This window comes from Labrus bergylta, chromosome 12 (genome assembly GCF_963930695.1).
Source record: "Labrus bergylta chromosome 12, fLabBer1.1, whole genome shotgun sequence".
Classification (NCBI taxonomy): Eukaryota; Metazoa; Chordata; class Actinopteri; order Labriformes; family Labridae; genus Labrus; species Labrus bergylta.
In genome coordinates this window covers 20,029,147-20,050,150 of record NC_089206.1, presented here as the reverse complement: position 1 = coordinate 20,050,150, position 21,004 = coordinate 20,029,147, and the positions used below count along the sequence as shown (strand labels likewise).

General features: G+C 46.6%; 4 protein-coding genes across 7 annotated transcripts; all 4 read right to left on the bottom strand.

The window, feature by feature from the left end:
• Positions 1–502: 502 nt before the first annotated feature.
• On the bottom strand, positions 503–3,165 carry plpbp (pyridoxal phosphate binding protein). The gene is made up of 8 exons (XM_020658693.3): positions 3,007–3,165; positions 2,447–2,554; positions 2,308–2,343; positions 2,124–2,199; positions 1,870–2,010; positions 1,445–1,587; positions 1,244–1,342; positions 503–1,066 (listed from the first exon to the last, which is right to left on the bottom strand). Exons 1-8 carry the CDS (start codon positions 3,094–3,096, stop codon positions 875–877), a joined length of 885 nt encoding a protein of 294 aa, XP_020514349.1. The 5' UTR covers positions 3,097–3,165; the 3' UTR covers positions 503–874.
• Positions 3,166–3,869: 704 nt separating this feature from the next.
• Positions 3,870–5,700, bottom strand: snrpg (small nuclear ribonucleoprotein polypeptide G). Its single transcript, XM_020658703.3, has 4 exons — positions 5,558–5,700; positions 5,359–5,381; positions 4,135–4,259; positions 3,870–4,058 (listed from the first exon to the last, which is right to left on the bottom strand). Exons 1-4 carry the CDS (start codon positions 5,587–5,589, stop codon positions 4,008–4,010), a joined length of 231 nt encoding a protein of 76 aa, XP_020514359.1. The 5' UTR covers positions 5,590–5,700; the 3' UTR covers positions 3,870–4,007.
• Positions 5,701–6,415: 715 nt separating this feature from the next.
• si:ch211-148l7.4 (uncharacterized protein LOC563603 homolog) lies at positions 6,416–9,598 on the bottom strand. Of its 2 annotated transcripts, none has more exons than XM_020658700.3 (2): positions 9,478–9,598; positions 6,416–8,616 (listed from the first exon to the last, which is right to left on the bottom strand). In XM_020658700.3, the coding sequence occupies exon 2, from the start codon at positions 8,597–8,599 to the stop codon at positions 7,067–7,069; it is 1,533 nt and encodes a 510-aa protein (XP_020514356.2). In that variant the 5' UTR covers positions 8,600–8,616; positions 9,478–9,598; the 3' UTR covers positions 6,416–7,066. The 2 variants fall into 2 exon arrangements, with proteins under 2 accessions (XP_020514356.2, XP_065817795.1); XM_065961723.1 differs by having other exon boundaries at positions 6,416–8,613.
• Positions 9,599–10,252: 654 nt separating this feature from the next.
• Positions 10,253–20,072, bottom strand: tbc1d22b (TBC1 domain family, member 22B). Of its 3 annotated transcripts, none has more exons than XM_020658696.3 (14): positions 19,763–20,072; positions 16,634–16,690; positions 16,197–16,371; positions 15,931–16,108; positions 14,561–14,728; positions 14,408–14,478; positions 13,897–14,025; positions 13,664–13,729; positions 13,397–13,511; positions 13,053–13,159; positions 12,874–12,949; positions 12,630–12,757; positions 12,166–12,261; positions 10,253–11,814 (listed from the first exon to the last, which is right to left on the bottom strand). In XM_020658696.3, exons 1-14 carry the CDS (start codon positions 19,816–19,818, stop codon positions 11,686–11,688), a joined length of 1,551 nt encoding a protein of 516 aa, XP_020514352.1. In that variant the 5' UTR covers positions 19,819–20,072; the 3' UTR covers positions 10,253–11,685. The 3 variants fall into 3 exon arrangements, with proteins under 3 accessions (XP_020514352.1, XP_020514353.1, XP_020514354.1); XM_020658697.3 differs by having other exon boundaries at positions 15,931–16,105; positions 19,763–20,061; XM_020658698.3 differs by lacking the exon at positions 16,634–16,690 and having other exon boundaries at positions 19,763–20,065.
• Between the last annotated feature and the right edge of the window lie 932 nt (positions 20,073–21,004).

Sequence of the window (21,004 nt, the reverse complement as noted above, 5' to 3'; positions counted from 1 at the left end):
TCATCAAACGGAGAGAGAGGAGAGGACAGATGGCCGGGGTCAAACAAATGAGCAAGGGGGGGGGGGGCTGGTAAGAATGCGGGGAAGAGGGTGGGGTTGTTTGGGGTTGGGGATTAGCAGTGTAAAAAGTTTCAGACTGGAGGATGACCACAGATTGTTTAGTGGGAGGAGCTGAGGTGAACCTACAACATGCCCCAAGTCTTCAGACCCCTCGGAGGAAAGCTGCGGACTGCAGGGTCCAGACCGCTGTCTGTACATTTGTGCATCTTTTGAAGAGTGGTGGATGTAAACACGGCATGAAGACGCAGAGCAACTCGTAAAAAAGAAACCATCAAGAAAAAGGAATCTGCACTCACATTTAGTCTCGGCTCGGGCAGTAAACGCAGCGTCCACACAACCGGGCCCAGGATGTTAAATCTGTTTTTATCAGAGACACAAACACACGCTGACCTGCTGACAACACACACGCACACAGCGCACCAAAACAACACCAAACGAGCTGTGACTTATAAAGGGATCAGTGATTTATTAAATCAAGTCTTTGTACAGTTAGAGCGGCACATTGTGTTAGACGTCACATGTCGGGTCGAAAGGTAGAAAATATCACATCAAACAAACTCTCACTAACATGTCGGACTCCTTCTGTGTTCTTCTACGTCGGGTTTGGATCTGCAGGAGGATTTCCATGAGCGCTACAGGTGAGTGATACGTTACTGTTAAAAAAGGTCAGACTAGTTCTGCTCTGCGGCCGCTCGCTGACGGACTGAGGAGGATTAATCAAAGACTTGAACACGAGGCTGTGATGAGAGGTCCAGCTGCAGCGTGGAGACCTCCTGCTTCGTGCCTCACAAACAGTTTTTATTTTCTTCTTCTCTTATTGTCCCGACACGGTGAGGTGCTGCATCTTCTTGGCCGCCTCCTCTGACACCGTCTTTGAGTTTTTCTCGGGGCTGGGGGCCGGACTCGGACCTGGACTCGGGTTTGGGGTGTTAGCTGCGCTGTTGGGATACTCTCTGTTACCGAAGATGATGCTGCCCACCCGCACGTTAGTGGAGCCCACCTCGATCTGAGACACAGGAGACGTAAACATCAGAGTGTAAAAGAGGACAGAGATGTAAACATCAGAGTGTAAAAGAGGACAGAGATGTAAACATCAGAGTGTAAAAGAGGACAGAGATGTAAACATCAGAGTGTAAAAGAGGACAGAGATGTAAACATGTCCTCCTGAAGGACTGATACTCACTGCATGTTCAAAGTCTGTGGACATGCCCATACTGAGCTCCACCTCCTCCACAGGAAGCTTCAGACTGTCACACACCTCCTGTCTCCGACTGAGCAACATCTGCAGGACACACACACAGACACACACACATTGTGTTGGACTTGTGTTCTGGGTATTAAAGCGTCTCCCCCCCCCCTCCTCCCACCTGTGCTCGCTCTGTACCTGGAAGTCAGGGTTGGGGCCCAGACGGAGGTCGTAGCCGTAGCGTCCGATGGTCATGAGTCCTAAGAAGTGCAGGGCGGAGCACTGAGACACGATGTGCTTCACTGTGCTGACTGTGTCCTCTGGAGGAAGGCCGTGTTTACCTGCAGAGACACAGTGACACACTGAGCGCCTGACCAACAGGTGACACTCTGAACACCTGAACAACAGGTGACACGCTGAACACCTGAACAACAGGTGACACACTGAACACCTGAACAACAGGTGACACACTGAACACCTGAACAACAGGTGACACACTGAACACCTGAACAACAGGTGACACACTGAACACCTGAACAACAGGTGACACACTGAACACCTGAACAACAGGTGACACACTGAACACCTGAAAACGTGTTCACACACACAGGAAGAAGACTCACTCTGTTCTCCGCTGGTGTTGATCTGCACCATGATCTTTAACCTCTGCGTGCTGGATCCTCTCACACGCTGCCACGAGCTGTTCACCTTGTCGGCCAGCTTCGCTGAGTCCACCGTCTCCACCAGGAACAGGTTCTGAACACCTGAGGACACAAAGAGCAGTTCGCTTACCTCACACAGCTGCTGGGCAAAAGAACCTCCATTCAACTGTGACCAATCAGAAGTCCTCTTCATCTGTCCCAGGACTGTCTCTCACCCAGGAGTTTGTTGACGTTATTCTTCTGCAGGTGACCGATGAAGTGCCACTTAATGTCCGGACACGAGGATAAGATCTACAGGAAGGAGAAGAAGAACTTTAAATCTGTGTTTTCATGAGAACACATTTTCAAACTTTGATAAAAATCAAATAGTTAATAGAGTTTATAAATCTGTGAACTTACCAGAGGGTCTGCCGCCTTATCCACCAGCTCATTCACCTGGAGAGGACAGACAGGTGAGGACAGACAGACAGGTGAGGTTCATCTCTGTTTTCCTCTCACAGCTTCACACTCAAACTGTTCATTTTTATTTTTCACTCACGTAGTTTTCTCCAAAGTTCCTCTGGCCCTGTCTGTACGCCTCCACCACCATGTCCGGAGGTTTGGTCTTACTGACAGCGACGAGGCGAGGAGGCACAGCAGGCAGAGTCTGACACACACACACACACACACACACACACACACACACACACACACACACACACACACACACACACACACACACACACACACACACACACACACACACACACACACACACACCAGTGTGAACAGTGAGTCAGCCTGATCATCTCTGACATACAGTCAGGTGCAGGTGTGTGTCAGAGCGGATCTCAGTGTGGATACAGAAACATGCACATCACGACATCATAACAGTGTGTCCCTGCAGCAGGCTCCTCCTGCTCCCACGCACATCACGCACATCACGCACGGAGCATGCTGTTATGAAAGTGCTGCCAGCAGCCCCTCTCACATCCAAAGGTTGAGGTGTTTGGCAGCCTTACATAACGCGTCGTGCCGCCGCAGAGACACTTTTTCACACCCGGCAGAAGAGCTCCATGAGCGGGGCTCCTGAGCAGGATTCTCCCGGGCTATGGTTACCTTAGGCCGGCGTGCGGCCGCCTGGTTCACCCGCTCCACCACCGACTGCAGCGCCTTTCCAACCTCCTCCGACATTGCTACTTTCCACATACCGTCAGACGCCGACGACACACACACGTCAAGCAACGTTAAGGAAAGCGTCAACGATGACGTCAGTGCCCTTTCACAATAAAAGTCCAGCTGAAAGGGAAGTGGGTCCTGTGCAGAGAGCGCCCCCTACTGTCCCTGCTGCAGAGGACACCCACTGCTCAGAACCAGAGACACTAAATGTACATCAGGTCTGTAATACACAGATTTTATATGAAACTAAAGATGAAGCTTTCTCTGAACGTTTCTCATCACAGACTGAGGAGGTCAGCCTCCATTAAAATATTACACTTAAGAATCCATTATAATTACTTATCAAAGCTCATCAGCAGACATCAGGTGTAAAAACAGAATCACACACCTACTTTGAACAATAACTTTATGTTCCCTCAACTCTTTAGATTTATGTTTCTGATGTTTTATTGTTTCTGTGTCATCTCTCCTCGCTTGTTGCTGCTCCAACACATTTCTGTGTTGTGGGATGAATAAAAGGATGACCTTCTATCTTATCTCTGTAAAGGATCGTCCGGTAACATGGAGACAGATTTAACCGTCCAAATATAAACACATAACATAAAGCACATATGCTAAGGGACATAATCCCTCACAGAGATCTTTGATGCTCTTCTCCAACATGATCTCTGACTTTGAATATTAAAAGATGACTTTAGAACATTTTCAATCAGTTGAGAACTTTTGTTCTCTAACCCGAAAGGACTCCGACTCACAGCTGCTGGATCACTTTAAGAAGTCTCTAATGAAAGAACTGACACGAGTTACAAAGAAAAACAGATTTATTCACAAGATCCAACAACTGAAAACATTTCCAAACTAAAGAGGAGAGTGACGGTTCAGGTCAAAAACAAAAAGAAGTCAAATGAAAAAGAATTTTAAAAAAGTCAGGATCCGCCTCGTCAGACTCTCTCTAAGGCCTCCAACATGATGATGCTGTTTCCTCGGATCACCTGGAACAGACGACACACACGTTAAACACATGTTACACACACACACAGTCATCTAGAGGATGCTCGCTGTACTGACCACCATGCCAATGGTGTTCTGTTGACCTCCGGGTCCCATCTCAATAGAGTCGTCCACCACCAGGTTCATGAAGGGATCGAACCCTCGCAGGATGCCCTGCACGTGTCTGCCTCCGTTCAGCTTCACTACAACACAGAATAAATCACATGTTAGGATTCATCATGTTACACAACCATCTCCAATATTGATCCTAGTTTGAGCATGTTTCTGCTCGTGGAGCTTATTAGAAACATGCAGAGGCTTTTTAGGTCGGGTACAATCACTTCTATCTGAACCACTTCTCTTGCCTGCTTCCATCGCTGCAACACCTGTTGACCTGATAACTGCTCTCATATCTGACAAACTGAGAGGCGTCCAAAACGGCCGTGTGGGGGGGGGGTGTCTTAAAAGCGCCTACCTTCTCTGGTCCAAACAAATCCAGAGCATTCAGGACCAGAATCTAAAGTAAAAGGAGGACATACTGGCTGCTGCATTGTTGTCAGAGAAGCCAGCACTTCAACATAGCATGTTTCCTTAACGTCTGATCATATAGTAAGATACCGTTATAATTTCAGTCTCTACACATCTCACTGATTTGACCTTTAAGACATCGCTCTATTTATCACCTGAACAAGCAAAGCCACAAAATAAAAATAATCTTATACCGCTAACTAGACCGTGTGGATCTGAGTACTCAGACAAAGTGACTTTAAAACTGAACTCCTACTAATTAAAATAAGACAAAATAATGATCTCTGGGAGTTTTATTATTTTGAAAACCTTAAACATATTAAACCTCACAAACAAAAATTAGAATTTTTTATTTAGAAGTGTATTTTTGGTTTTATTTCCTTTTTTATTTTTCACTCTTGACTCTCTAATCCATTCTGTTTTTAATTATTAATCATCGTCCTCCACACATTTATATTCATTCTGTTACTCACTTTATAACCTTGTTTGTAAATTAATCTAAATAAAGTTTAATATTGTGTGTGACCCCCCCTCAGATCTCCTCTTCGTTTTTTTCTTAATGACTCTTAAACATTGATTTCATTATTTAATATAACCTCTTTCCTCTCTGACCCTCCTCGGTCAGGTTTCTGTTCTTTTTCTTAACTCGTTTGAGTCTGTGATGAATCTTTTCTTCACAGCTCCTTTAGCTAGTTTGTCTTAAACACAACATATATCACATCTTCACCCCCCCTGAAGTCTCAGCTAACTGAGTCAAATGTCTGTTTTACTCACATGAAAGCTTTTTGTCCATGAACCTGAAATAAACAAGAATAATTTAATTAGTTTACAAGGAATGAATGAACCACAAAGACATGCTAGCTGAGGTTAGCATGTCTCATTCTCACACAGTGTAGCGTTAGCATGTTAGCTGTTCAATAAAGCGCATTTAAAGAACAGATTTCAGGTTTATATTTAATATTTAGTCACTTACTTCTTCAGCTCGGGAGGATGCGCTTTACTCATCTTGTCTGGGTTATTTTTCTACTCGCAGAATAAACTGTGTTCGTCTGCTTTTCGTTTCAAACCGCGGAAGGAGAACGTGCGGAGAAGAACCGGAACTAACACGGGAAACTTCCGGTATCCGCGTGCTCCTGCTGTGTGCACAGCGCCGCCTCGAGGCCTGGAGGACGCACAGCAACAGCAAATTATATATTCAACCTTTACTGGCATGAATGTAACTGACCATGTTGCCAAATCATCAAATAATAATAAAGGAAGTTTAATAACAGATTAAAAGCAGAGTAAGAATGTTTTTACATACATGAACATACACATTTATTTATGTCCAAAACCTTTTTTTATCCTGGCTGTCCAAAGTAGGGTTGTCAAAATACCAGAATTATAAAATTTGATTGGATTCTAGTACCTGTTTGTTACCACGGCAACAACAACAGAAGTCCTAGACATCCAATAAAGGGTTATTTTATTGCTTTGGGTTTTTAGTTACTCTCGTTTGAACGGTCTTGATTACACAAAGATGGGGGCGCCTGTTTATTTAATCATCTTTCCATTCTTGCAGGCTCCACCGTGGAATCATATGTTTCACATCACAATGCTATGAACTCTGGGTAATTCCCTCACGCTAAGTCTGCAGATAAGCCCACTTATGGACAGGGTGCATAAAGGGCTCGTAGAGTCAGCGAGAGATCCCTCAAACACTTGATGATTGGACAGTGGGACGGTCCTGAGCCCTCACAGAGCAGGGACGAGCATCAGAGTCAGTGTGTGTGAGGGAGGTCATCGAGAGTCCACCCTCACAAACACACTAAAAAGGAAACACACACAAAGCTTGTCATGAGAAAAGTCAATTTTAATCACGTCATCTATAAACTCTCGTCCAGAAGACTTTGAAAAAGTGGAAGCTTCAAAACCATTTAAATTAATTCTACATGTTCACAGTAGCACTTTGAAAACAGTAGCTGAAAGTCGTGTAACAAAACAACCCCCCCCTCATGTCAGTTCAGCTGAGTTCATTAATCGAGCCCACACACACACACACGCACGCACGCACGCACGCACACACACACACACACACACACACACAGGAGCGTCGGTGTGTTTGCATAGCAGAGTGTGAACACAGGCAGAACTTAAGATTTAAACCCTGAAAGCTTCACAGCGCTGCAAAGTTCAACCTCTATGATGACTTTTAGCACGCCATCTCTTCAGAGTTCATAAATCAGTGCAGATCCAACTCGTTCACACAGAAACACACCTGGAGCTGTTTTTACAAAGTTCATGTTACACTTCCATTACACCCTGACTTCAGATCAGAGAGTGTTTGGCAGTGAGTCTGAAGTCTGGATCAGCTGGTAAAAAAACGTGCAGGGTCCTCTCGGTGTAACATCAAACCAGAAGAGATGCTTGATGGATGAACTCCCCCCCCCCCCCCCTCTCCCTTCAAGGCATTAAGGTATTTCACTGTTCCCACATTCAGACGTCAGACTTTGCTGTCCTGGGGGGCGGAGCCCTCTGTGATGCAGTCCTCCTCCACCCGGGCCCTCAGGTGCTCCTGACAGTGTTGGAGGAAGGAGTCGAGGGTGGAGAATCCCTGCTGACAGGGCACACAGTGGTACAGTCTCTGTCTCTTTGAGCCCGGCCTCTTACTCGTGTCCATGTCGTGTGTGCACACGCTGCAGCACCGCCTCCTCACAGACGATTGGTGCAGCTCCACGTGCTCCCTGAGCTGAGACTGAGCGGAGAACACCTCGGCACAGGACGGGCAGGGGAACTCCCTCTCCTCCTCTTCACCCTCCACCACCTCCTCCTCCTTCCCTTCAGGCACTTCTTTCTGCTTCTCCGCCTCCGTCACATGTCTCCGCCCTCGCCGCAGCTTCCTGGGCCGCCCCGGTCCGGCCTTCACAGTCTTGTTCCCTGCCGAGCTGGACTTGACTGTGTTTGTTCTGTTTTCTGGATCCTTAGCGTCTGTCTGGAGTTTGTCTCTGATGGAGGAGTAGCTCAGGTCTGAGTGATGTTTGTAGTGCGCTCTGAGGGACAGGTGATGGACGAAGACTTTCCCACACACCTGACACGGGTACGCTCCGGCTCTCCTGCGCTTCACGCTGACCGGTCTGGGCTCTCTGCTGACCACCTTCTCTCGGCTGTGCTTCTCCTTCCTGTGCAGGTACAGCTTGGAGGTGCTCCTGAACACCATGTCACATGACCGACAGCTCAGGAGCTTATTTTTGGATTCTGACCTTTTCATTGGAGCTCCAATCACCCTGACGTCTCCTCCGCCCGCTCCTCCTTCTTTGGTCTGCAGACGTTCCTCTACGTGGCTCGTCTGTTTGTGGCGTTCAAGTGCCGTTTCTGTGCGGAAGCTTCTGGAGCAGATTTCACACTCGCTCAGCGCTCTGCTGCTCGGCCCCGCGGTGTCAGATGAGTCAGAGGGGGCGGAGTCTGCGTCTGAAACAGGTGGAGAATCATCAGGGAGGCTGCACACATCCATCACACCAGATGTTGAGGGAGGCTCACTACAGCCGGCCTGCTGGTGGTGCAGCAGAGCTTGTTTCTGGCTGAAGCCCCGCCCACATGGGGCACATGCGTAGGGGCTGCCGTCCAGGAGGCGCGGCGAGTTGTCCTGCAGTTTGATGGGGTCTGAGGTCCTGGTTGTACACGCGGGGCAGGGAGAGCCAAGCCGTGAGTCTGAGAGCTGACAGGTGTGCTCACATCTGTGCAGCTGTAAGGAGGAGCGCAGCGAGAACTCGTGACCACAGGACGCGCAGCGGTGAGGTTTGGGTAACGTGTGATTCGCCTCCTGATGGTGCAACAGATCTGCTGCATGAAGGAAGTCCTGATCACACTCCTGACAGACGTAGGAGGTCAGGTGGGGCGTTTGTGGACACTGGCTTCGTTGCTGCTTAGTGTCGGCCCGCGCGATGAAGTTGGCGAGCCGCGACAGAGTGTCCGTGGTCGTCTTGGAGCGGCTGAACGACTCCGGGGGCCGTGTGGTGCTCCAGCTGACTCCATCCATCTTCTCTCACCAACCTGCTGCAGGACAGAGAACCAGTTACAGGCGTTAAACCATTGGACCCTAAACGAGGTCAAAGTTTCAGATCATGAGGTAAACGTGTGTTGGAGTAGTCCCAGTATGAGCCCACAGAGGGCGGCTAAACGCCTTCTTCTGTAAATCACGCCATAGTTCCCCGATGTGAAACCAAGAACTTCACCAGATGGCTTCAAGCCTCTACGTAAGCCGCCCTCCCCTGGCAGCCCTGCAGCATTTGGTGGTGATGATAGTGATTATATGGACCACACTCACCTACACCTTAGTCTCTGACATGTGTTTGATCGGACAGGTGTGAAGGAGAGGAGTGAGCCAGCAGGAAACTAAAATAATAAGTGAGTCTCTGTCTGTGTTGCTGTGAGCTAGAAACATCAGTTTAGTTTGATTTTTAATAAAATAATATCAAAGTTTTAAACTGCGATGACATCAGACAGTTAAAGACCCGGATGACTGTGTTTAATGTTCTCTTATTGTGTGACGTCATGAATCAGCAGCTTCCTGATTGTAAACAGTTTATCACCAGCTGTTTGAGTTCTGACAGAAAAAGAGGAAGTTAGCTTCTCTTTTTAAACATCTAACGATCATTCATTATCAGATTATCTTGATTTCATGTTGACAGGTGAACTCTGATTAAAAACACCTGAGCACTCAGAGCTCCTCACAGTTAACTGTCAAAGCTAACTAGCAGCAGATTATCGACTTTACTGCGCGGCTAACGGCTAGCTCCATGTTCGCTAACGTTAGCTCGATGCTAGCTGAGCTAACATGTAGAAAGGACGCAGATTTGAACGGAACACCTGCGAGTGGCTCTCAGACGGAGCAGGTGTGACGGGTTTCTGTCTCACCTGTTGGATTCAGACGGTGTGTCGCGCTGTAGCTCGGTGTCGAGAACACAGTCCTGTGTAGCATGGCTGCAAAGTTGAAGTTTGTGAGGAGACTTCTCTGAGCTGTCTACGCCACTTCCGGCTCGTCACGCCACGCCCACATGAAACACGGTAACTATTTACTTTATTTTAAAAATCAAATAAACAATAATACAAAAGAGCGAAAAACAAATTAAACATTAAAAATACAACTTTGACACAGACATGAATATAGATCATAATAATGAAAACATAATGTAAAACAATTAGTAAATATAATAAATATATATATCTATCTCTCCAAATCTCTGTAGTACGGAGACCCGGAAGTACCAAATTAAAACATAAATATCTTGTATCACAATATTTGCTCCTAAGAAACATGCAGAGGCTTTTTAGGTTGGGTACAATCACTTCTATCTGAACCACTTCTCTTGCCTGCTTCCATCGCTGCAACACCTGTTGACCTGATAACTGCTCTCATATCTGGCAAACAGAGGGGCGTCCAAAACGGCCGTGTGGGGGGGTCATCTTAAAAGCGCTTACCTTCTCTGGTCCAAACAAATCCAGAGCATTCAGGACCAGAATCTAAAGTTAGAAGGAGGACATACTGGCTGCTGCATTGTTGTCAGAGAAGCCAGCACTTCAACATAGCATGTTTCCTTAATGTCTGATCAGATAGTAAGGTACCTTTATCATTTCACTCACTACACATCTCACTGATTGGACCTTTAAGTTACACACACAGAGTCGGACATGAAGAGGATCAATCGTTTAATATAAACAAAACGTTCATATACAGCAGGAACTGTAATCATTTCAAACTCTTCATTGGGCTAGCGACACTCTAAAACAGGTTTGGCGTATTATTGTTAGAACAGCATGAACACATCAACACACACACCTGAAGGTTGGAGACACAATCAGCTGGCTCACCTGAATGAAGAAACCCAGTTTAAGGCTATAAAGGCGAGAAAAGGGAAACACAGAAACATTCAACAAGCTGCAGACAAACAGCAGAAACAGAAACAGGGTTTGATTTCTGACTTGTTTCTGGATCCACTTTGTTTGATTCTACGACGCTGAAAGCAGGAATGTAGCTCGCTTTGAGTCCTGATTTAAAATCCTAGAAATAAAAAGTCATGTCTGAGAAATCAGCGTGCCGAAGCTGACGATTGTCATACTTTACAAAACACCCGCGGTGTCACGTCCTTCACAGATCGCCATGACGACAACACTCCATGTTTGTTCTTCAAACACTCATGGAGGCTGAGAGGAGCGTTTAAAACATCTTTTCTAATTTCACTTTTTCTAAAAGTTCAGATTCACTTTAGTGAGTTCTACCATCAGATTAAAAATCATCTGAGAGACGAAGTGAGAAGCTACATGAACCAGCAGGTCTCCAGAGATCCAATCAGATCACTTCCTGTGAGGAAACACTGACTGCCCCCGTTCAACCCTCATTCAAAAAGCGCCAGGACGCTGAGGTCATCACTAATTCTTTGTGGGGTGGCCTAGTGGTTATGTTGTGCAGCCCATGTACGGACGCTATAGTCCTGATCACAGCGGCTGTGGGTTCAAATCTGACCTCTGCCCTCTGCTGCATGTTTCTTTGTGTTCTTAATGTTTGAAGAGGAATTTGTAATGACTTGGAGTTTTACAAAAAAAGACTGATTGAACGTTGTGAGGACGCCAAAAGAGACAAGCCTGAACATCGGGCCGGACAACGCCATAGCCTGACGTGAATGCCTGAAACAATCAGACGTACACACCAGATACTTTAAGTCTCAGTGTTTGAACACAGCGTCATGGCGTTTAGAGGATCAGACTGAAGGAGGCGTGTTCGCTGATTGTACGGAGCACATCATGATAAATAAAAAAAATATAAAACAGAAAACAGCTTTACAGTGTGACACTAAAGAACCCGTTAGACCTTCAAATGTTCCCTCATCAACCCTTTCAAAATAAAATACAGAGTGGAAAATAAACAGATGATGTCAAACATTCAGCGTCTTCTTCTGAACACTCATCAGAAGAAGTGTAACAGTCTGTTAAGTCTCATAGTCTCTCAGCGTGTGCACCATGAACGCACCATCAGCGTGGCGTTCACTGAACAGAGGAGCTGCGGTGAGCCTCCATCGGGTCTGCCCTCCGTTTGAAATGATAACGTGTGTTTGTGGCGTCCAGCTTTTATCTCTTGTAGTGGCTCGGAGCGTCGGCAAACATGTACTTCAGTCTGTATGCTTCAGCCAGCAGCAGACCCACCTCCTCGTTACCCCAGTGGATTGTGGGTAGGTTCTGCAGGAGCATAAGAAGACCCTGAAGACAAACACACAGAGTTGATATCAGACGGCGTTAAGGAGGGACGGCGTTTACAGAGTGAGGGTCAGGAGGAGAGGAGAGGAGAGGAGAGGAGGAGAGAGGAGAGGAGAGGAAGTGACCTGACACCTCTAGAGGAACCAGACCAGACCACTTGAACCGGATCCCGCCCCAGAAGCCCCTGCAGACTGAGCTTCTGCCCCCCCTAAAATAGTTCCCCGACCTGGAATCCAATCTGTGCGGCGGCGGGGAGAGCGCCGAATCCTCACTACTAGACCCGGGGAGAGTTACCCCCCCCCCCGCGCCGTTGGCTCTGTGGTTAAGTGTTGATGAATATCGAGACATCGCTACCTGAAAGTCGATCATGGACAGGATTTCTTTCCGCCACTCGATGAGGAAAGCTGCGCAGACGTAGAGGTGGAAGTGAGAGAAACCTTCAGCTTCAGCCTGACGAGAAACAGAACAAGAGAAGAAGAAATCAAAGACAATCAGAGCGGCCTGACACGCTTACATCTGCACAGAGGAGAGGACGCCTTGATGCTTGCAGCTAACGCCTTGAAGAGCTGAACAATGGACACAAACGGACACCAAGGTGAGGCTATTTTAAAAGCCAGTCCTCCATAGGACTCTATAATGAGAATATGTGTCTTTGTATCAATGCTACGTGTAGTTGAAGAGAATCTCAATGTGACCTAAAGAGTGGAGAAGAACATACTGGAGAACAGGAAACATGCAGCAGCAGGTTCATTAGAGCACAGAGATGGTAGAGGTGGCGTGCAGACAGTCTAACAGGGAGTAACAGGTGTTCAGTGTACCTGGTAGGTGTCCCACAGGCGGATGGTACACCTGAGAGGAAGCTCCCTCATCAGCAGGTTGTTCATCCAGCGGAAAGCAAACTGAAGATACTCCACCTCGTACCTCTTGAAGTGATTATGAATGTCCTCTACACACACACACACACACACACACACAAACAGACACACACACACACACACACACACATTAATGTCTGTGATCAGCTGTGCAGTCTGTATATTTCAGATCATAATAACCCCTCACCGTCGATCCTGCTGACCAGCTCCTCCAAAGCTTTCACTTTGTTCTGGATTCCCGGCTGAGCGAACGTGTAGTTATCCTGAAACGTTTTAATCTCAGTAAACGGAAACAGTTTTATACTCCTGTGACTGAGTGTGTGTGTGTGTGTGTGTGCGTGTGCGTGCGTGCGTGTGTGTGCACACCTGTATTCCGTCCAGCAGTTTGCTCATGCACCAGAAGGTGTCGGCCTCGATGTTTCTCTGCGTGTCTTGAGGCAGAGCGGCCATCTCAAAGTTCTCCACGTCCTCGGCTGCAACCACAAAAACACACAGACTGAGAAATGACCCTGACATGTTTTCTGAACGTTTGGATGCCCCTGAAAGGCGGGGGGGGGGGGAACAGCTCTCTACAATGTTTAGAATTGGACTGCAGTACTCATTTTAAACACTAGGGGTCAGAGTTATGTTATGTTGCTGCTTTATGTCTAATCTTTAACTCTTTGTGTCTTCTCTTCTAACTGGTTGGTTTAGTAAGCTAAACGACTTACTGACAAACTCCGATAGGAAGACGACAAAGAAAGGCGTGACCAGGTCATTGATGCCCTGAACGTATCCGCTGGCCGGGTGACGGATCGCCCAGATGAAGAGGATTCGCTCAAACACCTGACGGGAGAAACAGACAATTATTAAAGACTTATCACAGAGTTTACACGTGCTGCCTGTCTGAGGCTTTAAACACGGCGAGCTTCATGAGGACACACGGTCACATAGACGACTAAATGCCTCTCCTTGAACACGTGGCGCTCAGGTCTTACCTCCTGCACGGCCGGCTGCTGGAACAGCGGGATCAGAGGGTTGGTTCTTGGAATATCGATGTGGATCTGACAGGAAGCAGGACAAACAGAAACAGGTTAACACGTCTACACGTTTCATGTGATGTGAGAGAACAGACCAAGAGTTATCCACGCCCCCCCGGAGGAGAGAAACGGCGCTACAGTCTGCTGTCACCAAACCAGGCCAGGTGTGTTTACCTGTCAGGTGTGTTTACCTGTCTGTACGTGTCTTTAAAGTGCTCGTCTGTTCTGGAGTGATAATACTGCTCGATGAAGCCAAAGTACTCCTCTCTCTTCCTCTGCAGCACGTGCTCTCTGCGCTCTTTGTTGGCCGGCAGGTAACCCTGATGGAGAGGAGAGGAGAGGAGGGGAGAGGAGAGGAGGAGAGAGGAGAGAGGAGAGAGGAGAGGAGAGAGGAGAGGAGAGGAAAGGAGGGGAGAGGAGAGGAGAGGAGAGGAGAGGAGAGGAGAGGAGAGGAGAGGAGAGGAGACGAGAGGAGAGGAGAGAAGAGGAGAGGAGAGGAGAGGAGAGGGGAGAGGAGAGGAGAGGAGAGGAGAGGAGAGGAGAGGAGAGGAGAGGGGAGAGGAGAGGAGAGGAGAGGAGAGAGGAAAGGAGGGGAGAGAGGAAAGGAAAGAAGAGGAGAGGAGAGGAGAGGAGAGGGGATAAGGAGTGTAAGGAGTCGTTATTACGTGAGGACTGCATTAAAGCTGAAGGTGGTAAACTTACAGAGAGGAGCCTCCATGTGATTGGACGGACTTCTCTTGGTATTCCTGACCAGCTGTGCTTCCTGAGCTCCTCTGTAAAAACACAGAGTGAGATATAAACACGCTCTGTCATCATCATATTCTCCAGACTCCTCCATATCTACTCTCTCTGTACCCAGGTCAGTGTTGGGACTCGACAGCAGCTGCTTGAATTTGTCCAGCCGGCTCTTCTCGCGCACCGTCATGGGCGGAGCTCCTGACGCGTTCTGGTCGGAGATCCGAGCGACCAGAGGGATGATGGGACGGACCGGGAGAGACTGCTGCTTCTGCAGCGTGGAGCGAACTGTGGAGAGACACGCAGGAAACACACATGAGGCAATCTACAAATACAGTCATTAACTGTTATCATTCAGAGGGTTCCCACTCTTCTCCAGGACATTTTCAGCGATGGTCGAGCTGGTATGACAGTCCGTGATCGTGCCATACCAATATTAAGTGTCTTTAACAAGGCCAGGACAACAAGTGACTTTTTCTCTAATTTTCCAGGTGTTTTCCAGTACTGGAAAATTAGTCAACTGTTTTCCAGGTTTTCCAGGACGAGTGGGAACCCTGCATCCAGTGTCAAACTTCTTAAATCAAATAACAGACGTGTGGTGAACATGGCTCTCTGATCACAGGAACAACAGTCTGTGGGTGGTAACGACACAGAGTAGTGAATGTTCGTTTGGAGGGGATGAAGGAGGACTGTTGAACTGGTTTTTCTTTGTATGGTAACCTCAGACTCCTCTTCCTGCTGAGGTCAGGGAGTTTTATTGCTGCCTGACATCATGGAGGAGTTTCTCCCCTCAGGTCATTTCACACACACAAGCTTTGTGAAGCACTGAAACACTTCAGCTGAATAAGGAGTCAGAAAGGAGCCATGGGCAATAATCAACGAAAAATACACTGCATGGAGAGACTGACCTTCTCGTTAAGGCTAAAGTTTGACTATTACCGTATTGGTCCGAATATAAGACGACCCTGATTATAAGACGACCCCCGTTTTTCAACACTCACATTTAGAAAAAAAGATTTTCAGACCAGATCTTGTTTTTATAAAGAACTTTTTTTAAAGAACAATATTAAAAACAAATTGAATTAAACACCTGTTGTAATAATAATTAACATACTGTATTTATCAGTATAGGCCTACGGCACTTGTCAAAACAAAGTGTTTCACAAGGGCGAACTATGTACAGTATGATTCAAAATTATTAACAATTTTAAATAACAGAGGAAATACAGGCAACATTTTTAACTAAACTACCGCTAAACTAAAACTCGCCAAACTTCTCCTCCGATGTCTCCTCTCTATTTCTCTCTCTCTCTCTCTCTCTCTCTCTCTCTCTCTCCACATGCTATCGGCCTGACCTGCTATAATCCCTGACCATAGTCTCACCCCCCCCCCCCCCCCCCCATCTGTACTGAGCTGCACTGAGCTGCACTGTGAATCAGCTGATAATCTGCTCTGTTCACAAACTCCTGCAGTGTGTCACTCTGTCATACCTGAGGACGTGCTCAGGTGGACGTCACTGCTCGATTTGACCACCTTGCTGTTGACGTGATCAAACTCTTCTTCCTCCTCCTCGTCCTCGTCCTCCTGCAGGGTCTGAGCGTCTGTCCTGGGGGGGGCCAGTCTGTGTGACACCTCAGTCTCTGAGTGAGCGACCTCATTCTGCTGCTGCTTCATGCAAACACATCAGAAAATGTGGTTAAAAACCAGACTCAAAGCGCGGTGCTGCTTCATGATTAATCTGAAGTGTTGACTCCACCTGTGACGATGAAGAGTGCAGCCCTGAAGGCAGACAGGAAGCCGGGGCGAGGAAATCCTCGTCCTCCTCATCGTCGATGTCCCAGGCGTCGTTGGTGCTGCGGGCGAACTCGTGGAAGCTGGATGCCTTTTTAGTCTTGAGGTTGTTGAACTTGGGCTTTGTTTCTTTGGGATACCTGCAGAGAAACAAAGCTCTGAGATTAGACATGTGGCGGTCTCTCTTCCTGCAGCACAGTCAGCAGATGATTCAACAAAAAGAAACAAAAACAAAACAACAAGCTCAACAAAAACTCAACATGATGACATCTGTTCAGACAGCTGGAGCATGCAGGCCATGTTCACTGTCCTCAAAGCATGTGCAGGAACAATCAGCCACAGGAAATAAAAAGCATCCACACAGCGACCACATGACACAGGCCGGGCGGGGTCAGCACTTACGTGCGTCGTAAGCGCGGGTCGAGAGGCGGATGCTGTGCTCCGTAAACGGGTTGTACGCTGCAGGAGAAGTGAAACACTGTCACCAGAAAACACACCTGAAGAGCAGTTGCTGCTAACACTCCTTAAAGTCAATCTACACACAAGAACACTGTTTTAAAGACTAATGCAAAGACAATCGAGATCAGATCCAAGACGAGGGAGGGGGTCAGATCCACAGCGAGGGAGGGGGTCAAAGTAGTGAGGACAGTAAACGTTTAAACCTCAGAGATCTTTGTTAGGAAACAACAACTCCTTTCATCGTTACTGGTTCATGCACATTATCTGTCGATGACAGCTGGTGCAGCTACGATGGATGTAGCTTCCAGAGAAGTGTGTTTAGAAGTGGATGGACAAAGGACGGCTGAGCTGTGACAGATATCACAGAGAGCAGAAGAGGAACTTTAAAGAGGATTGTAAAGACGAGTTAATATAGAATCAGTCTGAATAATGAGCCAGCCTCTAAAACACGGGGGGTGAAAGTATTTTAGAGTACAGAGTCTGTCACCCTCTCCTCCTCTGACAGCTCAGCTCCTCCCTCTGAACACGGAGTTATTTAGATGGAGCTGTTTTTAGTTTGCATTGAACAGAACTACCGGACAGATTGCACAGCCTCCGTGTTCATCACCACCCTGCTGTGAACAATATGCTCAGAGGACGTGAGAATCTTCATCCTCAGCTGCTCTCCAACTCTCTGCAGACCCAAAGCACCCTCAGTATTAACTCATCCATTCATACACATTCACACACTGATGGTAGAGGCTGCTGTGTAAAGAGTCCATCAGTATTAACTCATCCATTCATACACATTCACACACTGATGGTAGAGGCTGCTGTGTAAAGAGTCCATCAGTATTAACTCATCCATTCATACACATTCACACACTGATGGTAGAGGCTGCTGTGTAGAGTCCATCAGTATTAACTCATCCATTCATAATTAATGAATTATTAATTAGGTTTATTATTAATAAACTTTGAATGTTTATAAATCTGACATCTCATCTCAGAAAAGCAGAGACTGAATATTTGAGGTCTTCAGTTAAAGACTTTCCTGGTTTGAGAATAAAATGATTTGATTACAGTAACGACTTCTCTGCTCTGTGACTCAGGACATGCTGATCTCTAAATGAGATCTCAATGAGGTTCTCCTGTATCCTAAATACAATAAATGAAACTCTCTGATGATCTGAAATGTTGTCTGTCAGGGTTTTGCTTCAGAAGGTAAACACATGTAATGAAGGTTCGGCCACTTGTGCAGCTCAACACTTCAGAGAAGCAGCGAGGCGTCGAAGTATCAACACCAGTCAGTGCACTTTGTCACACTGAGGCTGAAGATATCAAAGCACCGGGCGTCATTTGCATGAACAAACCGTCAGTTTGACTGTGAGAATCTGGCCTGCTGATTATCTGCAGCTGGCAGAGCCTCATCGTGTTTGCAGCGTTTTTATCAGAGCGGCTGAAGGACGACGGCGAGGCGAGCTGCTCCTTCCTGTTCAAACATCTGTTTGTGTTTCCACCCTGATCTGACAGAGACAAAAACGCCCTCAGAGATCAGCTCCTCAGATTACACACACAGACACACAGAACCCCCCCCCTCCCCCTCTGAGCTCCACCAGCCGGTATCAGGGAGTCTCAGAGGCCTCCCTATAAATGAGGTGCTAATGAAGATATAAACATGAACAGGTCAGGCCCTTTAAAGAACTGAGATCAGGTTTCTCTACAAGTCAGCAGAAACTTGGAGCTTGTTATGATCCAGCATGATGTGGATTGAGAAAGAGGGGCAGGCTGGGACTAGCCTAAACCAGGATGGGGCAGCTTGTTTATTTACATTAAGGTGTTAACGTGCTGAGCTGTGTTCCTCCTGTAAAATAATCACTCAGCCATGTTTGAAATGTGTGAGAGCAACACAAAGCCTCTGATCCAAAAAAAGATGGCCGCAGGAATAACTGTCCACATACACTCCCCACATGTACAGGTAGGTACACCTGCACAGTGTGATCCACATGTACCCACATGTGTGATGGTTTTTAACGCTGCAGCTCTGCCATGAATTCTACCAAAGCAAACCTTTAAATGTCATTATGAGAAAGGTTAAAGTTCGTCTGCTGTTTGTCTTTGAGCGCAGAGCGGGCGTCAGCTTCACCGTTTCCTGTTTGTCTACACGGCGGATCAAAATATAAAGGAAACATCTTCAGCACCTCTGAACACTTTAACATCAATTAGAGATATTTACAGAAACCTGAACTGTTTTAACACAGATCACATTAAAATGAAACTTCTTTGCCTGTCAGCTTGAACACATCTAACAGCAGTGACTCGTGTTATTCACAGCTGTAATAACAATCAGATTTAAAAGGATTAAAAACCTCGTCTGCTTGCACGGAGGACTTCCTATTCTTACATCCAGATGTTTCAAGGATTACCGGAGGGATTAGAAACACACCTGAACTGAAACTCAAACCGGCTGAGGTGTTGTTAGGACCTTGTTGTTGTTTCTAACAACCTTCAGTCTGTCCGCCCTGCTTTGTAAGAAGCATCCCTCCTGTTCTCTTATCACCTGGTCAGCTGGATGTTGAGAGTCAGGTTGTCACATGACCAGAGTTCAACTTCCTAATAATGCTAGTAAAACAAAGACACCTGAAATAAGGAAACTCCTGCAAACAGCTGCATGTGTACCTTTACGGAAATGTTGCCAACTCATTGTTGCGATGTGTTCAGGAGTAAACTTGTGATTTTGATGGATTAATTCCTCTCTTACACACCTGTCATAGAAAATATGGGTCTTTTTTTGTAAGTTTCGGTACATTTACGATAATATCGATCATTAAAATAACAGATGGTACCGTTTTAAACACGTATGTGAAATAAAGTACTGAAAGTGTTACTACATTCATGTTTTTTACAGAAACATTATAACGTGAAGTTGAGCTCAGCAGGTCATTCTGGATCCAGTCCCCCCCCCCTCCACCACCTCATTATAACTTAATTATAGATGTATTATTCAGTATAACACAACAACATTAATCTAACAGAACCTACCGGAGGATAACGCTAAATGAACGTTTTCCTGCTAAGGTAACGATCACCCACCTTCCGGGAACCTTTGCATTTCTCCTCCAAAAATTGATCCTGTTATCGGTGGCCATACTCGGATAACACGACCCCCCCGTCACACGGACACCGGCCCCCGGCTCCAGCAGACCATGGGGTTTGACTGACGGTATCCCGGCCCCTCTCGGCTCCTCCTGGTCTGCCTTCTCTCGACTTTAACCGCCCGGGAGAGATCGTTTTATTCGGCTTTCAAATGCGACGGTCTCCGATGCGAGTACTGGAAGTCGCCATCTTGGAGCACACGGAACGGAACGCGTGATTGGCGGGAGCGGTCGAGCAGGTGCAGTGAAAGTGACCAATGGGAGAAGGCGAAAGAGTGACGACGGTGGAGGGATGCTAGTTGGAGGGAGACGTCGAAACAAGTCTGATGGGGTTTGGCTCTCTACTAGTGGGAGGAAGTTTGTTAAATATAATATTATTAAACTCCACAGAGCCAGGGTGGGTGAAATGTTCGGAAAGATGCCCAGAGAGGGTCCCTACAACCCGGCTTCAATCCTGTGTGCTCGCAGCCGTCGTCTCTCCGAGAAGCAGGTGTTACGTCAAACTCTGTGACCCTACACATTCTGTGACCTGACCCGAGCTGACATGCTAGCTCTAGTGACACTTGAACACGTTTTTTTTTTTTACCTTATTTATCACGTTTGTGTATCTTTTTCAACGAATTGAAAATGTCTAAGTTTTGTACAAGTCATGTGAAAACATAAATGCCAAACATTTTCTGGTAACAGTTAGATACTTTAGTTTTTCTGCCCTTCAGCTCCAGCTCTGGATAGTTCGGACCTTTTCTCTTTACTACCTTACTGCCCAAACAATAATTCACAAATGAAACACAATAACACCATTTGTTTAAAACTGTCCCCCATCTGCATTTTCTTTATTCCTTTCTTTAACATAACATTTCAGAAAGATAAAATAATATATTTACAGTCTAGGGGAAAACCCAGACTGTTAAATTTTGAACCCATTTCCGGGTTTTCGCCCCGCCCCCTTTTACAAAAACAATGGTGGTAAATAAAAATGCGATTTAAAAGCTTCAAAGTAAGAAAGTTCGGTGTGTACTGGCTGTTAAGAGCCTAAATGTAATTGTCAGTCAGATAAAAATCTGACTTTTTAAAACAGGTATGAACATGATGTTAAAAAAACAAAGAGTGTCAGTCTGCCTCCATAAAACTAGACACATGACCCCATCCTGATCTTTTAATTGTATTTCTCTGTAAGTAG